Source organism: Meriones unguiculatus, chromosome 7, assembly GCF_030254825.1.
Source record: "Meriones unguiculatus strain TT.TT164.6M chromosome 7, Bangor_MerUng_6.1, whole genome shotgun sequence".
In the NCBI taxonomy this organism is placed as follows: domain Eukaryota; kingdom Metazoa; phylum Chordata; class Mammalia; order Rodentia; family Muridae; genus Meriones; species Meriones unguiculatus.
The window spans coordinates 25,681,012-25,704,452 of NC_083355.1; the positions used below are offsets into that span (position 1 = coordinate 25,681,012).

General features: G+C 45.3%; 2 protein-coding genes across 3 annotated transcripts in view; one reads left to right on the forward strand and one right to left on the reverse strand.

Moving 5' to 3' along the window:
• Fam117a (family with sequence similarity 117 member A) overlaps positions 1-21,960 on the reverse strand; it is a 65,924-nt gene extending 43,964 nt beyond the window's left edge. Inside the window, exons 1-2 of the mRNA XM_060386899.1 lie at positions 21,655-21,960; positions 1,948-2,244 (exon numbers count right to left, since the gene is read on the reverse strand). The gene's annotated coding sequence lies outside the window, so the exon portion shown is untranslated. The remainder of the gene's footprint in view (positions 1-1,947; positions 2,245-21,654) is intronic.
• Positions 21,961-21,994: 34 nt separating this feature from the next.
• The window catches only part of Kat7 (lysine acetyltransferase 7), a 34,798-nt gene continuing 33,351 nt past the window's right edge, over positions 21,995-23,441 (forward strand). For both annotated transcript variants that reach the window (XM_021641617.2, XM_021641618.2), the window contains exon 1: positions 21,995-22,168. In XM_021641617.2, coding sequence (XP_021497292.1) covers positions 22,154-22,168 — 15 coding nt within the window. In that variant the 5' untranslated portion in view covers positions 21,995-22,153. The remainder of the gene's footprint in view (positions 22,169-23,441) is intronic.

Sequence of the window (23,441 nt, forward strand, 5' to 3'; positions counted from 1 at the left end):
ATGAAAGAAAACAGTACTCCTTTTCCGGGAAGAGGACAATCTTACCATATGCAGATGGGGAATGAATAAAACCTGATGATCTGAATTAAAACTCAACCATTACCAAATTAACTCAGCTTAAAAAATATGTATCTTATGGTGGGGAATGGAGGTCAGTGGAACACTTGCTTGGCAGGCTCCAAGCCCTAGGTTTGATTTCTGGCCTGGGGAAGGGGAGAGAAAAGCAGATTGCATTCTCAATTTCAATTAGCTCAACATTTTCATGCACTAAAAAACACCCTCACAACTATCTGGACAAGGAGAAACACAAATTCTTCCACGGTATAAGTGGGAAAAATTGGGTTTCAAAGAGCTTTTTGATTCCTATCTCTGCCCTCTGCCAAGACTTCTACTACTTTGTCTCATAGCCTCAGTAATAAAATCAAAACCAATAGCACCTAACATTCAACGAATCCCTTTTTCCATGCCAGGTACATGTCAAGTCACGTAGGGCTTGTGACTGGAACGGGGAGTGAGGCTGCTACTACATCCTCTTTACTGAGTCTTTGGAAAGAAGTACCACGCTCAGGGTTATCCTGGAGGCTGACTACGGAGCTGAGCTTTGCTTGATTTCTATGCTTATAAAACTTTCTCATGAACTTTTTTCCTCCAACGAGGTATATCTGGCTACTGTGCTGACCCCTGCCTAGTGCTCTACAGCAATCATATCATCGTGTTACTTAATTCTCACTATAGACACGGAATGTAGAAAGTGCAAGTATGACTGTCTCCCACTCTATAAGAGGGTAGGTCACAGTGGCTGGACCATCTGCCCAAGATCTTTTGGCAGACACAGGATTTACAGCCTAGGTTTTCTGACTCCAGCTTCAAGCACTTTCCCAACTAACACTCAACTTTCTGACCACTGGAACTGCCTGGGAGGAGAAGGGTGAATATTTGTCTGATAATGTATACTATTTTAGGACCCCTCATATGTACATGGATCCTCAGATAGTCTCAGGCAATGATGAGCGGTTTTTATTGGTTGAGTACTTTGAGTGTGTGTTAGTGATAAAAAGCCTTGGACTGAGGGTTTTTGAAGCACATCAGGCAAGTGGCTTCCTCTCCCTGCAAGGATCAACCCTGATCCATCAACCTTACAAACGTCGTAAGAGTAAATTGACGCATTATTTTTATAGATGTAATTTTGCCTTGGGGAGAGGAGTCAGATGGTTAGATAGACACAAAGTTTAAACATTTTTCCAAAGCCAAGGTACCACCAGTGTGGAGGGCCTAGATGGTGGAAAAAGAGTCACTAAAGGTGGCACAAATGAAGAGTTGAATCTTCTGCATCCAGAAAGTTATGGTCTTTCCTGATAAGTTGCTGGCAGAAGACACTGACGTTGACCCTGGCTTGAGGCATAGGAGGCAGGCATGAATATAATTCCTGTCTTCTATTAGGTATCATGCCCAACCAGCTGTCTCTTGTTCACTTCTCTCTATGTGATAGCTTCCCCTAGCAAGGGCATGATAACAGGATAAGGGCCTCATCTGAAGACTGGCCCTTGTCTGCTTCTACTACAGAAAGAGCCCACAGTCAAGGCACTGGAGAAGCTGCATGATGCTGAGGGAGAGGCTTCCCTTCCTGGTTGGTATTGTTTTTCACTGTCATCCTTATCTACATCGTTGTCAGTAATTCATTCTTCACAGATTTGTTGACGAGACCGCGTGTCAGACTCTGAACTTACAGAATATCAAAAATGTTCAAGATGGGGTTCCTAGGACCAGGGAGATGGCCCAGTAAATACCATAAGGTTTGACAGCCTGAGTTTGATCCCTGGAACCCACAAAATGGAAGAAGAGAACTGATTTCCACATTTGTCCTCTATACCTCCAGAAGCACATCATCACACACACACACACCTACACACACACACTGTTAAAAATAGAAAAAGATGTTGTTCCTACCTTAAAGTTCACAGCACAGCAGTCTCTGAAGCTTGTGCACACGTATACAGAGGTGGTACAGGCTAGATGCTATTGCAGTAGGAAATCATGACCTGGTTTCTGCTTTCACGGGTGAGACGTAGCTCAGTCAGTCAAATGCTGGTGTCAGATGCATGAAGCCCTGGGTTCCATCCCCAGTGCTACATAAAACTGAGTATGGATATATAAACATGCCCGTCATCCTTGACTGAGGATGTGCAGGAAGGAAGATTAATAGTTTAGGATGCTCCTCCAGCTGTTCAAGAGCAAAAGGCCCTGCTACAAAAAGAAAAGAAGAAGGAGGAGGATGAGTTGGCCAGAGGCAGGTACTGAAAAACATCAAAAGTGGAGGATTCTATACAGCAAGAAGAGCAATACTCATTCACCAATTTCACACTAAATAGTTTAAGGTTTTTTGAGACCGGTTCACTATAGAAACGTGGGTGGTATAAAACTCTGCATGCAGAGCAGGCTGGCCTCTTGGAGATCTGCCCGCTTCTGCTTTGGTCCCAAGTGCTGGGACTGAAGTGTGTACTACCACATCTGGTGTTTAAGGGATGCCGACAGCAAATATATAGGAAAGGCCCTTGGTCTCAGGCTGCTCTTGGGATGGCCATGGCTGCTGCAGGTACTCAAGGAGCTGGAATTATTTCTCCTCAGACATGAGTCAAGATAGCCACTCCTCAAGCAGAGTCTATAAAACTCTGGGGCTTTAGAAGACCCCCGAGGGATTTCTGGGATAAAAGGCTCTGGGAGAAACGATGAGTCAGAGTCAGCAGGAAGGTCTTACCCTAGTGGCCATTGCATCAAGAAAGGATACAGTTGTCAGAGCCAAGAGGAATGTCACAACTCTAAAGGTTCAGGCTCTGCTCTCAGATATCCATTTATGGCACATATATGGGGATTCCAAATTTCTATGGTTCAAAATATGATAGCCAGTAGCAATTTCTCGGCAAAGACCGGAGAACTCTTGCTAGTCTTCTCTGAACTTCCTGGTAAATGTCTTGTCTTTGGCCCCATAGTTCCAAAATAATTAAGCAGACTATAAGTTGATGCAGACACGCAGTGTCTCTTTCTGACCTACCTCCTTTCCTCAGCCTCTGTCTGAAATGTCAGGCCTGGCTCCTCGGGGAACTAAATCCTGAGGAAATGGGGTCAGAGCTAAAGGAGCAGTGCAGCCTGAGAGGGATTGGGAAGGAGGGTTGAGGAAATGAATGAGGTTATGAGAACAGAAGTGTGGGGGAGTCCTATCCCTCAGCACCTCTTCCCGTTCTGGTAGCTTCTCTCTCCCTGTATCCCTTCCCTTACTCCCACGGTAACCAGCTGGCCTGGATTTTGACCTTTTATATTCTCTCTGACACATTTTGTCCCTTGCTGTGGCCCATACATTCTGTCTTCTTTGTCAGTTCTTTCTCACATTTTCTTCTCCTTGTGGCCATCAGTCCCTAACTCTCAGTAAGACTCTACTTTTCTTGCTAAACCACAACTGCTTTTAAAGATATCCTTATCCTTAACAAGGAAGGATACGGTAGAAATGTTCAAATAAGTAAAAAGTAAATAGAGGACAAAAGACCCTAAAATCCTAGAACATTGGGATGCCTGTTGGAACCCAGTAAAAATACAATTTACATTTTTGTTGTTGTTGTTGTTGTTGTTATTTTATTTACTTGTTTGAGATAGGGTCTTAGTAGATAGCCTTAAACTCTTGATCCTCCTGCCTCAGCTCCCAGAGCTGAGATCATATACCTGTATTACCATACTCAAGATTCAGGGTACATGTTTTTTAAGGATGTAGTTGCATTGTTTTAAGAAGTAATTAGGGGCTGATGGGATGGCTCACTGGGTGACTTACTTTTCTATTGCCATGACAATATGACCAAGACAAGTGATTAAAAAAAATTTTTTTTAAAGCATTTAATTTGGAGGCTTAGAGTCCATGACCATCATGGAGTGGAGGATGGCAGCAAACAGGCAAGTGCTGGAGCAGCAGCTGAGGGCTCACGTCTGATCCAGAAGTTCCAGGCAGAGAGGGAGCAAAGCGGGAATTGTGTGGGCTTTTGAAACCTCAAAGCTCACCCTCAGTGATCCATCTTCTCTAACAAGGCCACACCGAATCCTCCCCAAACTCTTCCACCAACTGGGAATCAAGCATTCAAACTCATGAGCCTATGGGGCCGTCCTCATTCAAACCATCACGCTGGCTTAAGGAAGGCTGCTGCAGCCAAGCCTGATGACCTGAGTTTATTCACTGAGACCCACATAATGGAAGGGGAAAATAATTCTCACAGACTATCCTCTGACCATCACACAAGTGCCCCAGTGAGAGTACACACACACACACACACACACACACACACACACACCATAAATGAAATTTTTAAAATGTAAAGAAGTAATTATATGCCAAGCTTGGCACAGCAGGCCTATAATCCTAGATTCTTAGGAGACTAAAGCAGGAAGATTCCAAGTTCGAGTGCTGCCTGGGATACAGGGTGGGTTTCAAGAAAGCCTGGGCAACTTAGTGAAGCCTTGTCTCAAGAAATAAAGAAAAAGAGGCTGAGGATACAGCTCCATGGCAGAACAGTAGCCTAACATGTGAAATCCCGGATTCAGTCTCCCACGACCACAAAAAGACAAACATGATTAGGGATACACTATGGATCTGATACTTAATTTAAAAAAGAAAATAAACAGGCTGGGCATGCCTTTAATTCCAGCACTGGAGAGGCAGAGGCAGGAGGATATCTATGAGTTCTAGGCCAGCCTGGTATGCAAAGCAAGCCCCAGGACAGCCAGGAACCTGTCTCAACAAGCAAACGAACAAACAAAAATGGATGTATTTTCTTTTGCATATTACACCTGAAAAAATTATTGAAGGAGATATCACAGATTCTCTGATTTAAGCCCCTTGTGTTACAGATGGAGAATCAGACACCCAAAAGAAGAACTTGCCAGAGGCCACTAGGCTAGACAGGATAAGCTAGAGGCAGGAGGAGGAGACTAAGTTTCCTGCATTCTGTTCAGTGTTGCCTCCAAACACAAATAACCTCTAAAAGAATTTTTTTTCAATACATGGTTTTTCTGTGTAGCCCTGGCTGTCCTGAAACTCACTCTAATAGACCAGGCTGGCTTCGAACTCAGAAATCCACCTGCCTCTGCCTCCCTGGTGCTAGAATTAAAGGTTGTGCCAGGCTCAAGCCAGGCCCCAGCTCATTTTTCAAAAGTGTTTTCCTTTCAGGTACTGCTGAAAGGTCATCCTGGCATTATTAGGTCACTTTGAGAGACTCAAGAACAGACATTACAAACTTAGGATACCTAAGGATACCCAACTTTTCTCAAGATTTACTTACGTGTGTGTGTGTTTGTGTGTGTGTGTGTGTACATCTGTGCAGGTGCCAGCAGAGGCTAGAAGATATCACATCCCCTGGACCTGGAACAAGAGGAAGGTGTGAACCAGTCACTTGATTTGGGTGCTAGGATCCAACCTAGGTCCTCTGGAAGAGTAGCAAGTGCTCTTAACTGCTGAGCCATCTCTCTAGCACCAGCATTCCTCATTTTTGAAAATAGATAAGTAAGCTTCCTAAGAAAACTAAAGGTTATCTTGCTTTTGTTTTATGTGTATAAGTGTTTTCAGTGCATGTAGTTACGTGCATTGCGTGAGTATCTGGTGCCCTTGGAGACCAGAAAAGGGTATTGGATTGGTTGGCACTAGAGTTACAGACAGTTGTGATCCACCATGCGGGAGTTGAACCTGTGTCCTCTGCAAAAGCACTAATGACTCTTGACCACTGAGCCTCATGTCCATTGCCTTGTTTTGTTTTTGTTGTTGTTTTGAGCTAGGGTCTCATAGAGCCCAGGCTAACCTCCAGATCATATATATAGCAGGGGCTGCCCTTGAACTCCAACTGCCACCATGCCCAGCTTAAAACAGGGGTGTCCTGCTCATTACTTTATAGCCTAGCACTGTGACCAGCGTGCAGATGGTAACTCACAGGAAAAGAAATTAAAATACACTTTAGGGCAGGTGATATGGATCAGCAGGTAAAGATGCTTTTGGCCAAGCCTAACAACCCAAGTTCAATTCTTGGAACCCCCACACACGGGAGAAGAGAGCCAAGTTCTGTAACTTGTCCTTGGACCTCCGTTGGTATGAGGTGGCGGCGTGCTATGCCCCTCCCCCAAGAGTGCCTAAATGAGGTTGCTCAGCAGTTAGGAGAGCTTGTTGCTCTGTCAGAGATCTGAATTCAGTTCCCAGCCCCCACATCAGCTCACTCACAAGTGTGAGTCTAACTCCAGGGAATCTGTTTTCTTCTGGCCTCTGTGGGCACCCACAGTCACATGCACGTCCTCACACACATGCAACATACATAAAAAAAAATAATCATTTCCATAAATATACTTTCAGGTTGGGTGTGGTGGTTTGTGCTTTTAATCCCAGCCCTTGGGAGGCAGAAGCAGGTGGATCCCTGTGAGTTCAAGACCAGCCTGGCCTAGCTAAGACAGGACAGGTTGTGTCAGTCAGGAAGGCCAACACTGCGGAGAAAACAAAACAAACAAACAAACAAACAAGCCACTATAGATAGGTCCATCATGCCGCGTGGTTTGTGTTGTGTACCTCTGGGAGCCAGCTGGCTTCTAGGACAGCACCCCACACCTAACTCCTGCCCCAAAGATGAAAGTCTCTGGGGAGGTCATGTAAGCTCAGTACTCTCTCAGGGGACTGTGCAGAGACCAAAAGACATACTTGCTTCACTCTCACTTTAGAGTTCTCTCTGCTCCACCAGCGTTCTCATTTAAATCCTTTACGTCTGCCTTAAAAATGTAATAGCCCCTGGGGAAAAAAGCTACAATACTTTTGAAAGTCTCCATCTGATTTTACATTCAGTCCCTCTCTAACTCTCATACATACCATGCGCCAAGTCAGGCATCAAAATCCTAGCAAAGACAAAAAGTCCCAACAGGAAAGGCTGATTTGAAAGTCTGTCTTTAGTTTGCTTTCTTCCTTGCCAAGAGCTTAGCTCTAGAGCTTGCCTTCAGGACCAGCATCATCCTCTGCAAAAGGCTTAATCCCAGCACCTGAGAGGTGGAGGCCGGTGACTTCGCCTGATCCCTGTGACTTCAAGGCCAGCCTGGTCTACATAGCAAGTTGTAGGCTAACCAGGGCTGCACAATGAGACCTTATTTTAAAATAAATAAATGAAATCTAAAGGCCTTTGTAATAAATAACTGTGGAGTTGAGATTATAGATTTGCTTACTTATTCATGTATTTTTTGAGACAGGATCTCACTATGTAGCCTCGAACTGGCCTGGAACTTATGATGTAGACCAACCAAGCTTGCCTCAAACTCATAAAGATCTGCTTTCCTCTGCCTCCTGAGCGCCGGTTTTATCTTTGAGGCTTGATTAATGAGAATTTCCCCTGTCCTGGAATGCCATCTTCTTCATCATCCTTTACTTCAACCTGCACTTCTATTCTGCAAATGCCCCTCAGCTAACCTCGTCAGACCCTGACTATCCTCTCAGGGCTAAGGGGCTTTACAGCCTGCTATCTCATAGTAGCATCTGAGCACCTTTGTTATTTTTCCTAAACATATGTGGATGCGCGTTTGTCATTTCTTTCTGAAGAAGGGGACCTCTGCTATCTTGTCAGCAAGCCATTGCATCCATCAAAGCTGAGGTGGTGTCACTTAGGTAGGCATTTCTCCAACATTTTTGGTTACTATTGAACTAAGGCTCAAAGCCCTAAAAACCGAAAGCAGGGAAGGCTCCAAGTTTTGTGAGGCCCAATGCTACTCGCTGTTGGTCCTTTTTCTCTTTTCTCCTCTGTGCTCCTCCTCCTTCTGTGTAGGTAAGTGGTCTACCACTAAGTGACAGTCCCAGACCTTAAAAATAAAATAAAATAAAATAAAACAAAACTGTGTGTGTGTGTGTTTGGGGGAGTATGTGCTCATGCATTTTGTGGGTCCACAGGAAGTTGTCTGGTGTCCTGCTCTATCATTTTCTACCACTAGGCTGGCAGGCAGCAAGCTCCAGTGATCCTCCTGTCTCTATCGCTAACACCATTACAGTGCTGGAGTAACAGGCACCCAGCTAGCTAAGCCTGGCTTTTTACACAGTGCTGGGGATTTGAACTCAGGCCCCTAGCAAGCATTCTCACCCAGTCCCCAGTCCCAGCCCCAGCTCTTCTTTTTTAAAGAATTGTTTTACTGTTTCTCTTAAAGAATTTAAATTAAAAGAAAAAAACTATAAATATAGAATTAGGTGGAGAGCCTTGGAAGGGAACTTTGACACTGTTTCATTAGCATCTTAGTAAATCTGTTCTGACTGAAAGAATAAAGCCTGCTTACATCCTAGCCAATTCTTCAGATCTGACTGAATTAGGTGCCTATTCCTGGCTTTTCCTGTGGATTTCCTGTACCCAACACATTTATTCCACAAAATGGCTCTGGCTCAACTAAATGGCCTTGACAGCCAAGTCTCTCTGGCTAATGAAAAATCCCAATGTGCTGGGTTACCACTCCTTCTCCTTAGTAACCTGGTGGCACTTAGAATGATGTTGTTTTCAGAGCAGGTGGTTTTTCCTGCCATAGGAAATCTTAGGAAGCGCCAGTCCATTCCACCAGGGGTCTCAGAGAGAACCTGCTTCCATTCACCTTTGGCAAAAGCCTCCTAGCTTACAAAGTAGCTTACATTCTATTCGGGTAGGAAGCAGCTTAGTCTTGCTTTTTCCATGGCACTCTGATAATATCACACACACTGGCACCTTTCCTGGAGGTCCCACCCAAAAGTGCTGTCCAACTCTCTGGCCTCCTGAGTCGCCTGAAATGTTGAGTCAGAGTACAAACACCAACTCTGTCGATTTCATGGCTCTGAACACACCCAATTCTGAATTTCCCCAAACACGTTAGAGGGCGTAGGATTCTTGAATCAGTGAGGGCATCTCTGACGCCAGGGAAGGGCCAAGGAGCCCCTTACCTATAAGGACACTAAGACCGTCGCTCTAGAAGCAACGGCGCCATAACGTTATGGGATAGGTGCCTGAACCACACAGCACAGAAGACAGGAAGCCACTTGCATACATCGTCCCGTTTTACCATCCTGCCGCCTTCGTGATTACTCTCTAGAGCAGGCACTTTTGCCCCCAACTCACAGGCTGGGACGATGAGAAGTCAGGACATATACCTATGAGTTTACACAGGTAGAAGTGACAGCACAAAGACTGCGTCACTACTCAAGAGGCAGTGTCCTGGGTCAGACGAATCCAGATCTAGAGGTGTACTCCTGACCCAGAGGTTAAGGGTCAGCATTAGGCCATATAGGCCACATCAGTCTCGACACAACACAGCTCCCCCTACCCCCCACCACACACACCTAAACTTTCCGAAACTCTGATTTTGTTTATGCTACTCAGAAATTATGCAGGTGAATCCGATTGGGTGTAACTGCTCCCACCCCTGCGCCTCCTTAGGACTTTAATTTCTCCTCTAAAATATTGTCATGTGTTTGCTTTGGTAGCTAGGCCAGGGCCAATTCCAATTTTCTCTGAGTTTCCTACCTTGGGGGAGGAGAAAAGAGTGAGGGGGTGGGGATAGAGGCCTCACAGAAAAAAGGACAAGGGAGGTGGCAGGGTGGTGCTACTCTTTAAGGCCTGCCAAAGCGTTTGAGCCAGAACTCTTTAAGAAGCACAGCAGTGTGCCAGGGCAAGTGAGAGAGCTCTTTGTGAGGTCAAAAGAGAAGCCATTAAAGGAAACCCAGGTAAACACTTGGAGGAAAAGAGTGGGAGAGAAGAAAACAATCCATCTACACTTGAGAGGCAGAGGCAGACAAGTCTCTGTGAGTTCAAGGCCAGTCTTGTCTACAGAGCAAGTTCAAGGACAGCCAGGGCTACAATCAGAAACCCTGCCTTGAAAAAAGCCAATCAAAAAGAATCTATCCAGGGATGACAGTATTAATTCTGAAGCCACTATAAAACAAAAGAGAAAAGGATTTGCCCCTTCATTCTGTCCCCCTATCTTGGACAGCAAAGTAAGAGGACCTCACACCTGATCGGACCAGCAGGGATGCTGTTTGCACAGCTCTCTCCAGAGCCAGAAAACCCTGGCTGCAACGCCTGCTATGCCTGCCAAAATGCTGTTGGGCACAGTAACTGCCCACCACGTCTGCTTGGTAAGTGATGGGCACCCCTGCCTGCTGCCTTTCTCTCTTTGCTCCCTACTTAATGTGTAGCCGCTGCCTGGCAGGGAGCCTCCAAGCAGGGGTTGGAGATCCTCCAGGCAATATTTTAAACACAGTGATTTATGAGCTCCTGGAAGGGGCCTAGGTGGGAGGGCAGAGAGAAGACCCCAGACTAGTTTCCATGAATCCCACTGACAAGAATCAAGGTACTCGTGTTCTTGACACCTGTGACTTCAGGCCACCTTTGGGACAGGATATAACCTTCCCTATTCTTGGGGCCCAAGACCCTGGCTCTGTATTGACTAAAACCAGTGGAACTGGCAGAATAAGACATTAATGGACGTTTGTGCAAATCCTCAGCCTTGAAATAAGTGAGGCGAGCCGCTCAGTGACTGCTAGTTTTGCAGGATTTATTATTATTTTTTTTTTAACATGAAAGAATTCTTTTGAACCCTCCATGGCTCCAAGAAAAACTATTTGAAATGTCCTTTCTTAGAGGGCCATGGGGTTAAGTGCCAGGGATGGTAGGCTGAATGCCAGGGATGCTGGTTGCATGGATCTTGGGAGCAAGGCTAATGGCATCCCCGCTGTGGACTCGGGAATGCCAGGACCAGGCACTGGTTGCCCAGAGAGATGCAGCCATTTTTACTTCTGACTGAAGGACACCACCTTCTGGGATCTCCCCTTCTGTGGTGGGAAACAGAGCAGCGTATGCCCAAAGGATCAACAGGGCACCTAAGAGTGTGCAGGCTGGGAAGAAGATCACTTGAGAGCCCAAGATAGGGTGAGACAAGTCAGTGATTGATATTGTTCAGATTTTGGTTCCTGCTGGTGGAGAGAAGATGCATTTTGTGAGAGCTGCATGGTAATTGCCCTTCGTAAGGATGATCTCAAAAGGTCAAGGAATGGGTCTTGAATGGCCCTAATGTCCCTGAAACAGTCCATTGTATAGCTATTGTCCACACATGTAAAGGAACTCTTCTTGACCCTATTCATGCTTTTCTCTTTTGGTCCCCAGGGTTTCCCAAGTGAATAATTACATACTACCTTATTCTAGAGCAAAGACTATCTCTTTTTCACATACACACACACAATGGTTCAATACATATTTCTTGAGCTCCTACTATGTGTCCAGTATCATGCTAGGTGAGTGGGACATATAGATGAATTACACCTATATGTCTGAAGCCTGGTTTTCAAAATATTTCCTAATGACCTTTGGGATCTAGTAAGAAAATCTTCATCTACCCCTTTATATTTCCTACACATGGTTTATAAGCTCAACTTCCATCTTCCTGCACTCTCTTCAAGAACTTTTACTTATGCGTGTGTGTGTGTGTGTGTATCACTGCACGAGTTTCTGTGCACCCCATTCATTGACCTGCCCACAGAGGCCAGATGAGAATTTGGATCCCCTGGAACTAGAATTATAGATGGTTGTGAGGTGCCCAGTGTAGATGCTGAGAACAGAATCCAGGTATTTCACAAGGGCAGCAAATGCTCTTAAGAGCTGAGCCACCTCTCCCTTCTTGCAATCTTTTAATTTGGCCTCACATGCTAAAACCTTTGGTTTGACCAATTTGGATGACTTTCTCTGTACTCTAGTATGTCCTCCTTAGCAGGCAGGGTAACCAGAATTAGGCACTATATTTTAAATGCAAATACTATATGAATGAGTACAACACTAAGTTAATTAACATCCTTTATCCACCCGTTATTTGTTTACATGCCAGTAGTTCTTGAAAGCCTGCTGGGCACCATGCACTCTCCTGAGTGAACAGAGTAGACAGTCCCATGACAGAGGCTAGCATCTGGGTATGTTTGGGAAACAGGAGGTAAAGACTCCAAATATCACACAACTGAGTATGCAATTAGAAACGGAGACAGACAAACATTATGAAGAAAGTACTGGGTGCCATGCGTGTAAAAGTGGAGTTCTGGTATAGTCTAGAAGGCTTAGAGAGGGGTCTCCTGAGGACCTAATATTTGAGCTGAGACCTAAAAGATTAGTGCGAATAGGTGAAACAGAATATGGGAAGAATGGCCCAGGCAAAGTAAAGGGCAGGTGCCAAGGTCCTGTGGGAAGGGGAAGCAGTGTACCCCAAGAACTGCAGGAAGGCCCATGATGCTGCAGCACAGAGCATGAGGCAGGGTTGTATGAGAAGGGTCCTGAGGGTCAGGCAGAGGGCTGACCAAGAGGATGCCACCGGCCTTTCCCACAGTGCAAAGGTGTATGGAATGAAGGTTGTACAAAAGAACCCAAAGCGGATCCTTTTCTCAGATCACTGTTGCTTTTTTCTTTACCCCTTAAGAGTGATAAAGATGGTTTGAACCGCTAAGAACTTTCTTATCGTCCTGACGTAGTACGGCTGCTCCCAAACTATTGGGTCAGCCTGTTTGGATAGAAAGTCAGGGTGGAGTGCTTTGCCTGAGGTATCAGCTCCACAGTGACATTTGGAACAGCCCCAGGACTATAGTCCTTGTTCCCAGATAACTCTGTCACGTCTGCCCTCCCACCCCCGCTGAAATTCTTCACCTGCCTTGCCTCTCTGTAGCAGCTTTGCTCCCCCACCCAAACTGGGAAAGGTATCTGGATAAGAATTCTGACTCTGCCCAGCACCTGGAGTCTTGATCTGATGAGTTTATGCCACAGTTTTGTTGAGGTGTGTGTGTGTGTGTGTGTGTGTGTGTGTATATCCTTAATCATTTTCCAGAGGTACTAATGGAAGCCATGGGGAAAGAGAGTCAGGAGGATCAGGCCTGGCCTTTCGGAAGCCCTTCCTTTTATTCTAAGTATATCTTTGGAGAATGTGGCTTGGTGCAGTGACATCTGCTGGCAAGGCTGGGCAGGTAATGAAATGACCAGATGCCCACTCATCTTCACTTAATTTCCAGAGTAGTAGGAATGTCATCATAGTAGACCTGGTGGTTAGGCCTGTAATCTCAGCTACTCACAGGCAGAAACAGGAGGGCAAATTCAAGGCCTGTTGAGCTATGGAGTAAATTCAAGGCTGCCCTGGGCAATTTAGTAAGACTTTGTCTCAAAAAGCACAAAAAAAGGCTAGGGATATATATATATATTGCTCAGGAGGAGGGTGCTTGCCTAACATTTGTGAGGTCTTGGGTTCAACCCCTTGCGTTCTACATACTTCTGAGATGCTGGAGAGATATGGCTGTTACAAACACTTGTGGCTCTTATTGTTGTTTTTTTTTTTTTTTTTTTTTTTTTTTTTTGTGTGTGTGTGTGTGTGTGTGTGTTTTGAGACAGGTTTTCTCTGTGTAGCCTTGGTTGTCCTGAACTCACTTTGTAGACCAGGCTGGCCTTGAACCCAGAGATCCGCCTGCCTCTGCCTCCCAGAGTGCTGGCACTACAGGTGTGCACCACTGTGCCTGTTTAACACTTGTGGCTATTCTGGAGGACCTCAGTTCAGTTCCCAGCACCCATGCTGAGCAGTTCACAACTTTCCATATGTACCTCCAGTTCTGAGATCTAATGTCCTCTTCTGACCTCTGCATGTACCCACAAACAAGTGACATACCCTCACGAAGACACACTTGTACAACATTCATATACATCTTTTTTTTTTAAGTAAAGTAAAACTGAAGAAAAAGAAGAGGAAGAGAGAAAGAGGAAGAAATAAAGAAACAAAATAATACCTTAAAATAAAGGTTTTAAAAAGTAAAAAAGGCTGGATAGTGGTAGAGCATGTCACTAACCCCAGGACTCAGGGGGCAGAGGCAAAGGCAAAGGCAAAGGCAAAGGCAAGTAGATCTCTGTGTTCGAGGCCAATCTGGTCTACAGAGAGAGTGTCAGGACAGGCAGAGATAATACCACACTGTCTCGAAAAACCATAGCTAGCTAGATAGCTAGATAGCTAGATAGATGATAGATAGACAAGCAAATAAATAAATAAATAAGCAAGCAAACAAGTAGAAAAGTCTGAAGCTGTAGGTTTGAGCCATAGGCTAGTTTGTGCTAAGTGATGAAAGTGCTTCTTCTGGTGCTAACTTGTAACCCATGTTGGCCATTTAAGTACAGTTAGTCACAGAGGAAGTTTGGGTAAACACATGTAATGACTCAGGGGGACCCAATTCTAGTCCTTGTTTCTGGGAAAGCTTATTTCCACAAATAAAAAGACTCGTTTTAAAAATAGGAGGAGGCAGAGGTGGTTTTTTTTTTTCTGGTTTTTTTTTTTTCATTATTTATTTTTATTTATTAAGACAAAAGTTTCTCTGTGTAGTCCTTGGTTGTCCTGAAACTCACTCTGTAGACCAGGCTGGCCTCAAACTCACAGAGATCCATCTGTATCTGCCTCTCAAGTGCTGGGATTAAAGGAGTGCGCCACCATAGCTCAGCATCAGATTACCAGGGAAATGGTGTAGACAGAAACATTTTCATGGTTCCTACAGTGCTAGGAAGAGATAGCTGTTATTGTTGTAGTTGTTTGTTTGTTTTTGGTCCTAGGGTTAGCACCTTACACATGCCAGGCAAACACTTCATCACTGAGCTATGTCCCCAGTTGTGACTACAGGGATTAAGGTGAACCCTTATGAGGTGTGGGGTACGGTACAACCTGCCTGACTGCCCTCAGGCACTTTATGCAGGCGTCCCATTCAGTTTCCCTCTTTACTGATAGCATGTACACTTGGCAGAATTCACCAGTGGTGTGACTGGGAAGCCAAAGAGAAAGAGAGAGCAGTCAACACTGGAGAAAGAATTATGCAGCAAATATCCTGTCTTCCTCATACCAATTCCTCTGTAATTGAATGTGGCTCAGATAAAGGCCAGCCCACTCTCAATCTCTATTTCTCGTCCAAACTTAAAAACCAAGGGCCCATTAGAGAAGTTGGAAATGAACAGAATTTCATAAAAATGAAAGACACACACACACACACACACACACACACACAGGACTAGCATGCCATCCTCTTAAGAAACAAGACAAAAGTAGATTTGAGGGGCTAGGGATGTGGCTCAGTTGCCTATCATACACAAAGTGCTGCATTTGATTCCTAGCACAGCATAAAAAATAGGTGTGGTGCCACATGCCTGTAATTCCTTAGCTTGGGAAGCAAAAGAGGTTGCGATCGGCCTGGGCTACAGGAGGCCCCACCTCATTAAACAAATATTCTTTTGAGCTATATAACACTTTAACTCTGGAACTATCTTAGTTTGGCACTCTCATACCAGTGAATATGCGCTAGTGACTGTGCACACCCTTTGAAGGAAGAAAGAGAGAACACATTTGAGGCAGAAATAAAAGCAGCGGGGGCAAGCGGACACTGCAATGTTCTGACATAGAAGACCCTGAAGACTGGAGAAAAGAAAACGCATTTAGAGCCACAGTGCAATGTCACATGGGATAGATAGATAGATAGATAGATAGATAGATAGATAGATAGGCAAATAAATAAATAAATAAGAAGGCAAGCAAGCAAGCAATGATATTCGATTATGAAGACCATAGAGAAACACAGAAGATAATTGTTATTCTAGTTCGCTTCTTTGTTGCTGTGGTAACTCTAGTACCAAATCCAATTTGGGGAAGGGAAAGGATAATCTGTTTTACAGTTCATCATCTAAGGAAGCCAAGGCAGGAACTGAAACACCGGCCACAGCGGAATGTTGCTTAGCAGTTTGCTCCTCCAGCCACCTTTTCCACGCGGCCTAGGAGTGCCTGCCTATGGGTGACACTGTTCCCTGTGTGTTTGGCTTTCCTACATCAACCAGGCTCCTCGCGAGGGCTGCAGAGATGGCTCGGTAAGTGCACTCACTCACTGGCTGCTCTCCCAGAGGACCTGGGTTCAATTCCCTGCATCCACAGGGTGGCTCACAACCACCTCTAACCCCATTTCCAGAGGATCCAATACCTTCTTCTGACCTCCAAGAGCACCAGGCATGAACCTGGTGTACCTACATACGTGTGAGCAAAGTATTCATACACATAAAAATCTTTTTTTAAATTACCAGAAAGGAAATCCTAATGTCTTTCTTTCTAAATGTGTGTGTGTGTGCGCGCGCGTGCGTGCATGTGTGTGATTTACAGTAGCAGTAAATTTTAGGAAGCCTCGCTTTCCTCATTAGCTTGCCTTATGTTATCATACTGGCTTAATCATTTTTGGAAAGGCAGAGGGGGCTGCATGCGGGTGAAAGCCATGCTCCGCAGCCCCCTCCTGTAAGCAGTTGTCTCCAGTCAATGGCCTTATTCCCTGTTCACTCACTTCCCGGCCCAATGGCCCCCACAGACCAGATGCTTCGTAAATATTTGGTGAGTCAATGAAAATGCCTGCGATCTGAAAGTCACAATCCAGGCTTACTGAGTGTGTTCCGCCTTGAAGGATAAAAGGGAATCCAGTTTTCCTGGAGTCTACAACATAGAGGGTCATCCATAATGGCAATTCCCTGGTCTTCTTGATAAGTGAATTTGAGCACAGAGAACCCAAAGAAAGACAGTCTGCTAGAGAAAACCCAATTACACTGAGGAACATATGTTGCCCCGAGGCCTCTGCTGCCATAACCACATCATGTAACTATAACTACAGCCCTGGAGGGCCCTGGCCCCGTCAAATATGGAAAAGGATGTCTCCATCATAGGACAGCTTTTGTGCTCACATACACGTCCCTGGAGGGCTTGGATCAGGGAAGGGAGATAAATTAAGTGGAAGAGAAAGGGGGTGGGGCGAAGGACAGGAGAGAAGAACCGCGACTGAAGCAGCATAATGACTTTTCTTTTTTTTTTAAAACGATTTTCAAAATGTGGTTATTTGACTGTTTAGCTTCGGTGGTTATTTATAACCCCAGCTGCAGAGGCGGGAAGCTGTGCTGGCGCCTACCGGGATCTGGCCAGTAACTTCCCCCAGGGTGGGCTGTGGGTGGGGGCTAAGGATGACACAAGAACCAACCTAACCAGTGGCCAGAACATTAAGAGACGCTTCGGGCCACAGCCAGCAGGGGAAAAGAACGGCTCACCCTTTTTTGTTGTTGTTAAGACAGGGTCTGTGTAGCTCTCACAGACCTGGAACTCTGTGCAGACAAGGCTGGCCTCCAACTCACAGAACCCTGCTTCCCCCCCACCCCCCACCCCTGGCTGGGATTAAGGGTGCGAGCTACAGCACCTCCATCCTCCCCTCTTCTCCTACCATTTTGTAACTGTGTCTTGCTATGTAATTCTGGCAAATCTGGAACTTACTGTGTAAATCAGGCCGGCCTTAAATTTGCAGTTCCCTTAAATTTGAACTTCCCTCTCTATATTAGAGGTGTGCTTCACCACGACAGACTGACTTTATTTATTTATTTTTCCCTTTTTTGGTTTTTCCATACATGGTTTCCGGTTTCTCTGCGTGTAGCCCTGGCTGTTGCTTTATTGAGGCGTGTGCCACCATGCTTTTTTTCTTTTTTATTGTTTCTTTTTTTTTTTTTTTTTAGAGGGGAGGGTTGTCTGCTGTTTGGTTTGGTTTGACTGACTCTATTCTTAAGGCAAATGTAAAGAAAGATTTTAATATGAATTATGGTGACATCAGCAACTGCTGAGATTCTCCCAAAGGGATAGAAGGTAGATCAATACTTTTGGCTGAAAGTTATCAGATGAGATGGGTCTAGTTACAGTAGCATTGTCTTGAAAAGGTCCAGGTGGGCTTCACTCACTTTACAAGTCAGTATCTGAATACAGAGGGAATGCCTTATCTTTAACCCTGAGGATATAAGCCTGGTCAGAGAAAAGAGGATGTCTTTCCTAGCTGAGTCAACACCTGTCCCTGGGGTCTGGAACATTTAATTTGGGACTAGCCCATTTATTGAGTCCTTTAGATGCCAAGCTGCAAGAGTGAATGAAGCTGCAGGCAGTGTGACAATGGTGACAAAGTTCCTAGCCTTCAGGAACTCTAAGGCCTTTGAAGCAGGTAATGAGCAATTGAAACTGTATTTGAAGTATGGTACCTATCATTTTACTGATAAGGAATTTTTTTTAAACCTCTGAATTTCTTTTAATAAAATCACTTTATTGTAATGAACTCACAAATGAAACACCACACAGCTAGATTATATTAGCTGCTGAGACACTTACTGAGTCCCAAACTCCATCCCAAGTTTAGCAAACTTCCATATAGTTAGAATGGCTATTCTGAAGCAATGGAACCTGGCTTGGAATTTTACACTAGTTTAGAATTTTGCACATTTTTATTTGCTTATCCACTGAAAAGAAAAAAGAAAAACTATTGCAGAACAGAAACTAGGGGAAAATGGTCTTACCTTTATACCCTCTTCCATGAATCAGGTGTTCTTGCCTGCATTCTGTCCTTCCTCATCACCTAATATTACCCTTTTTGGTTTACTTTAAAGGAAACTGAGAAACTTTTTGACTGCATGTAAGTCTGTGTGTCAGATCCCCTGGAACTGTAGTTACAGACAGTTGTGAGTTGTCATAAGGACATGAAGACTTAAACCCTGGTCTTGTGGAAGAACAGTCAGTGCTCTTAACCAATGAGCCATCTCTCCAGCCCTGGAAGCTGAGGAACTCTTTAGGGCACTCAAAAATGTAACTGAGGAGACAGGACACAGATACACGTAAAGACAATATGCAGAAACAGCCACAGCTGTCCCGTCTGTCACAGCCCACTTCTGCTATCCCCCATCTTTTGCTCAGGAGGTTGCAGCAGCACTTTAATTCACCTACTTTGGGCTTCCCTGCTACTCTGCTCATTCCTCTAAAAGCTGCCAAAAATAAATCTCTAAAATGCAAGTCTGGTCATGGGACTTGTCTGCTTACAGTACTTCAGTACGAGCCTAGCACATCCAATCTAGTCTCCCTACCCAGGCATCAAAGGTCCTGCATGAACTGGTTCCCAGCACCGTTTTGGCAACCACTTCACTCCCCCTTGCCAAGTGAGTTACCCCAGACACGATGCTTGCTCCACACCTCGACTTCTGAACATGTTGTACTCTTTGCCTGGAAAGCCCCTATTTCCTGTGTCACCCGCCTATTAAATTCCATTTTTTTATTCACTCCTCTTATGAATCTTTAGCTACACTTTCCAGATGAAATAGCCTGCCTCCTTCTCTGTACCCAGTGGACCTTCCCCATACTTTTTTTTTTTTTCTTCTTCTTCTTTTTGTTGAGGCAGGGTTTCTCTGTGTAGCCTTGGCTGTCCTGGACTTGATTTGTGGACCAGGCAGGTGTCAAACTCACATGGATCCACCTGCCCCTGCCTCCCTGAGCACTGGGATCACAGGTGTATGCCACCTGGTTCTTTTTTTTTTTTTTTTTTTTTAAATACTCCATAGTATTTTAGAACTATGAACTTAGTGGCCAGTTTTCCCCACTGGACTCATAGCTCCACCGAGGGAAGGTGATGTTTTCTTCATCTTGGTATGACACAGTGTTTGTGTAATTGCTGTGTTTCTAAAGCTGAAGTGAGGTTAAGTAGATAAAGGCAACCACTGACACCACATGAAAATACCAAACAGTAGGATGTTAGAGTCATGATTAGGGACACTAATCATGATTAGGGACACTATGGACACAAAAGTCATGTGTTGAGCTTATTCTAGCTCAGGAACTTGCTGAGTATTTAAAAACACTCATTTCCTTCACTCCTTAAAACCACTTACTAAGCTAGTCATTAGCACACACATTTTAAGATGAGAAAACCCAGGTCAATTTAAAAACTTGTCCAAGAGCAACACAGAGAGGAAAAAAAAAGGACAGAACTGATTCAAATCTACAACTGACATCAAAGCCTTGTTACTCGATATTAGTAAAGCTGACAAATAGGACTTACATTCCTATTGGCTGAGAAATAGAGTGGGGAACAAAATATCCAAACAATTTTAAGAGGCGAATATATCGTAGTCACTGCAAAATAATGTCACGGTGCTCTACTATCTTACAAACAGTAAATCAGGAAAGACTGAAGAAAGAAAAGAAATTACAGAGGGCTGGACAGTTCATCCAGCCTGGGCTGTCTAGAAGCATGTAGTTGAAAACCTTAAACTGAATCTCCCGCTTCCTGCTTTAAGGCCTGGGATCACAGATGTGTGTCACCACAGCTAACTTAAAATAAGATCATTCAAATACAAGAGGTTGTTATCATTAGTTAGGGAGTTAGAACATTCCAAAGTAACCCCAGGAACACATCCATGAAGGTGAAAGAACAGTGATATTGTGGAATTAAATACAGGAGCACTAAAATAATACAAAGAAAAAAATCTGAGCCATGTTCAAGCAAGCTAATGTGCAGCTCAACTCACATAGATTATTCAAAGGTATTTATACTAAGTACTAAGAGGGAAATACTAAATGCTGCCTGTGTCAACAATGGCTCAAGCTATTCCCAAGGAATGTGGGCTAAGGGTCTGGAACCTTTTAACTCTAAAGAGTCCTCTGTTTAGCATATCAGTCAGGTGTTTGTAATCTGTTTTTAAAGCCTCCCTCCAGTTTAGTTTGCCTCTGATTGAAATTCTGATAGAGGCCTGTGATGGCTCTGGTGGATAAAGGTGCTTGCTTTTCCAGCAAGCCTGGTGATCCCTGAGACCCCATAAAGGAGGAAAAAGAGAATCTACTCCACCAAGTTGTCCTCTGAGCACTCACCCAGTCATAGCTGTACACACACACAAATCTGGAACAACAACAACAAAATCCTAACTTCGTAATTAAGCTTGCTTGGATCCCAGCGAATCAATCCTGATCAAGCTTTGGTTCTCTCAAGTAATCAGTGGTTAAAACTTCAAGGCCAGCTGGGTGGGCGCTCAAGGAGGCAGAGGCATCATTGTGAGTTCGAGGCCAGCCTGGTCTACAAAGCGAGTCCAGGACAGCCAAGGGTGTACAGAGAAACCGTGTCTCAACAAAACAAAACAAAATCCCAACCCCAAACAAGCAAGCAAACAAAAATCTTCAAGACTTGCTAACCAATTTCCAGCCTTTTCTTTTTTGAGACAGCATCTGGCCTGGAATTCGCTGTGTAGACAGGTCTTGAACTCAAAAAATCTGCCTCCCTCAAAAAGCCTGAACCGCCACACCCGGTTCCACGCTTTTCTTAATGACTCTTCTTCCAGTCTTCCAAAGCTCTCAAAAACCAAAGCAGAGTTATCTGCTGGTAAGCCGGGGGCAGACCTAAACTGGGAATTCTTTAGCGCCGCGGCACTCGGCGAATGGCTCTGCATCATCCTGTAACGTGGACGTAACTTACTTGGCTGTTCTCTTAACGCAAGGGCGATGTCTCCTCTACCAGACAGGAAACTTCATGATTGACAGAACACTGTCAATCCTTTAATCAAGCCCCATTCACACCATTCCGGAACACAGAATTGCTCTTTTTTTTCCCCTCACTTTTTTATTATCATTTATTAAAATTTATTCACTTTGTATCCCGGCTGTAGCCCCCTCCCTCGTCTCCTCTCAGCGGAATTGCTCTTAAAACAGTTCCTTGCGCAAAATATCTCCCAACTCCCGAGTTTACGTGATAAACGGAAACGTCCTTTGACCGATTAGGAAACGAAAGGGTTAAAACCCGATAACCTGATGGATTCTGGGGTTTTCCTTCCTCCACGCCAGACACGAAAATGACCAGGAAGTGAGATTTTGCCCGAGGTAAAGATGAAAACGGTTAACTTCAAGTGTCAGACTTCTGCCCTAAACAATCATGGCTACCTAGTTCGACAAACGATGCCACACGCCTAACTAGAACTAGCTGTTCCAAGGTTTCACAATTGGCGTGGCTTTCTGCCCAACTCCAAAATGGCGCTCACCAGCCTCACTGAAAGCTGCGAGACTCCCAGAGTGCTCTCTGGCCGACACTTCCGGTGACGCGAGCCTCAGCCGGAAGTGAAGGAAAGAGCGCTTCAGCCCGCGGCGCCTGCGCAGAAGCCTCTAGACGCTTAGAGGCAGGAGGCACTTGGGATCGTCCGCAGGGTTTGGGACTGCTACAGAGGCCGCCACGGAGCCCTCCGGAGCCACCGTTCCTGCTGCTGCTGCCGCCGCCGCCCGAGTCGGAACCGTCGGGCTGCAGCCGCCGGCAATGCCGCGAAGGAAGGTGAGAATTGGCAGAGAAGGGATGGCGGGTTTCTAAGGAGAGTCGATTGAGCAACGTGACGCAGTTTGCCATGCCTCGCAGTGGTTGGGTTCCAACTTCCCGCTCCCCCGAACCTAGCCTAGCCCTCCTGTCTCCTCTTGGTACCAGGCAGAAAAATGCGGGCCCTACCCTGGCCTCGGCCTATGCCTGTAACTAATTCCCGCCCTCTGCTTGCCTAGCTCGGAGGCGTTCTTCTTGTTAATTGGCCGCTGAAACGTCTTAAAGCATATTGATTGGGTGGTGACGCCGCCTATTTGGGCCCAACGGTCACCTCCCCGCGTGCGTGGGCGGTGTCTGGGTCTCGTCCTGGTGCTCGGCGACTGGTTGTGGAGAATGCTCTCCCTTCGCTTCATTGGCCCAGCTTCGCCGTCTCTCCTTGTGGCGGGTGCGGCTTAGCAAGGCCTGGATTGGGTCGCCCACCGCCCCGCCCTTCCGGAGAGAGAGACGGCGATAGGTGCAGAGGCGAGTTGGGGAGACCACTTTCCGTTCCAGGTGGGAGGTATAACAAAGCTGAAGAATGAGTGATAGAGAAACCAGCGCCCACTCCCAAGGGATAGCTCGCAGGCCTGTTGCATCCCAGACAACGTCTTCCACTTACTTGTTCAGTTTGACGTTGCCTGGAAAATGCAATTTGGAAAAAACACAAAACTTCTGGGAATAGAAGTCTTTTCAATCTTGAAATAGGAAAGCTATGATCCTTGAACATGTGGGCACGGGTGACTGACAAGGCTTGAGCAGGACATCTTCCTCTATTTTTCCTTACTGCCAGGAGGGTCTTACTGAACCAGAACCTGTGTTATCTGACCAGCAAGCTCTCTGGATCCACCTGTCCTGTCTTTCCAGCGCTAGGGTTCCAGGATCGTGTAGTTTTGTTTTGTTGTTTTAAATGCATGCTGGGGATCTGTACCAAGGCGTTTATGCTTGTGCTCTGCCTGGATAAGCCATCTCCTCATCCGGGACCCTGCGCTTTACATGTTAAAACTGAATATACGGAGGACAGGTAAACTGGGTCTAAGGCACTGATCAGGCAAATGTAATGCAGTTCAACAAATATTTAGTGACCTCTTGCTACATGCTAGTTTCTAGGGATTTAAAAAATTATGTGTGATCACTGCTTTAAAAAGGGTTATCACAGTTGAGTGGAGAACACAGACAAAGAAGGCTGCAGTACAACCTCTGCTTGAAATTGTGTCCACTGTAAGGAAGTTGTGGGCTCGGAAAATAAACAGGTGAA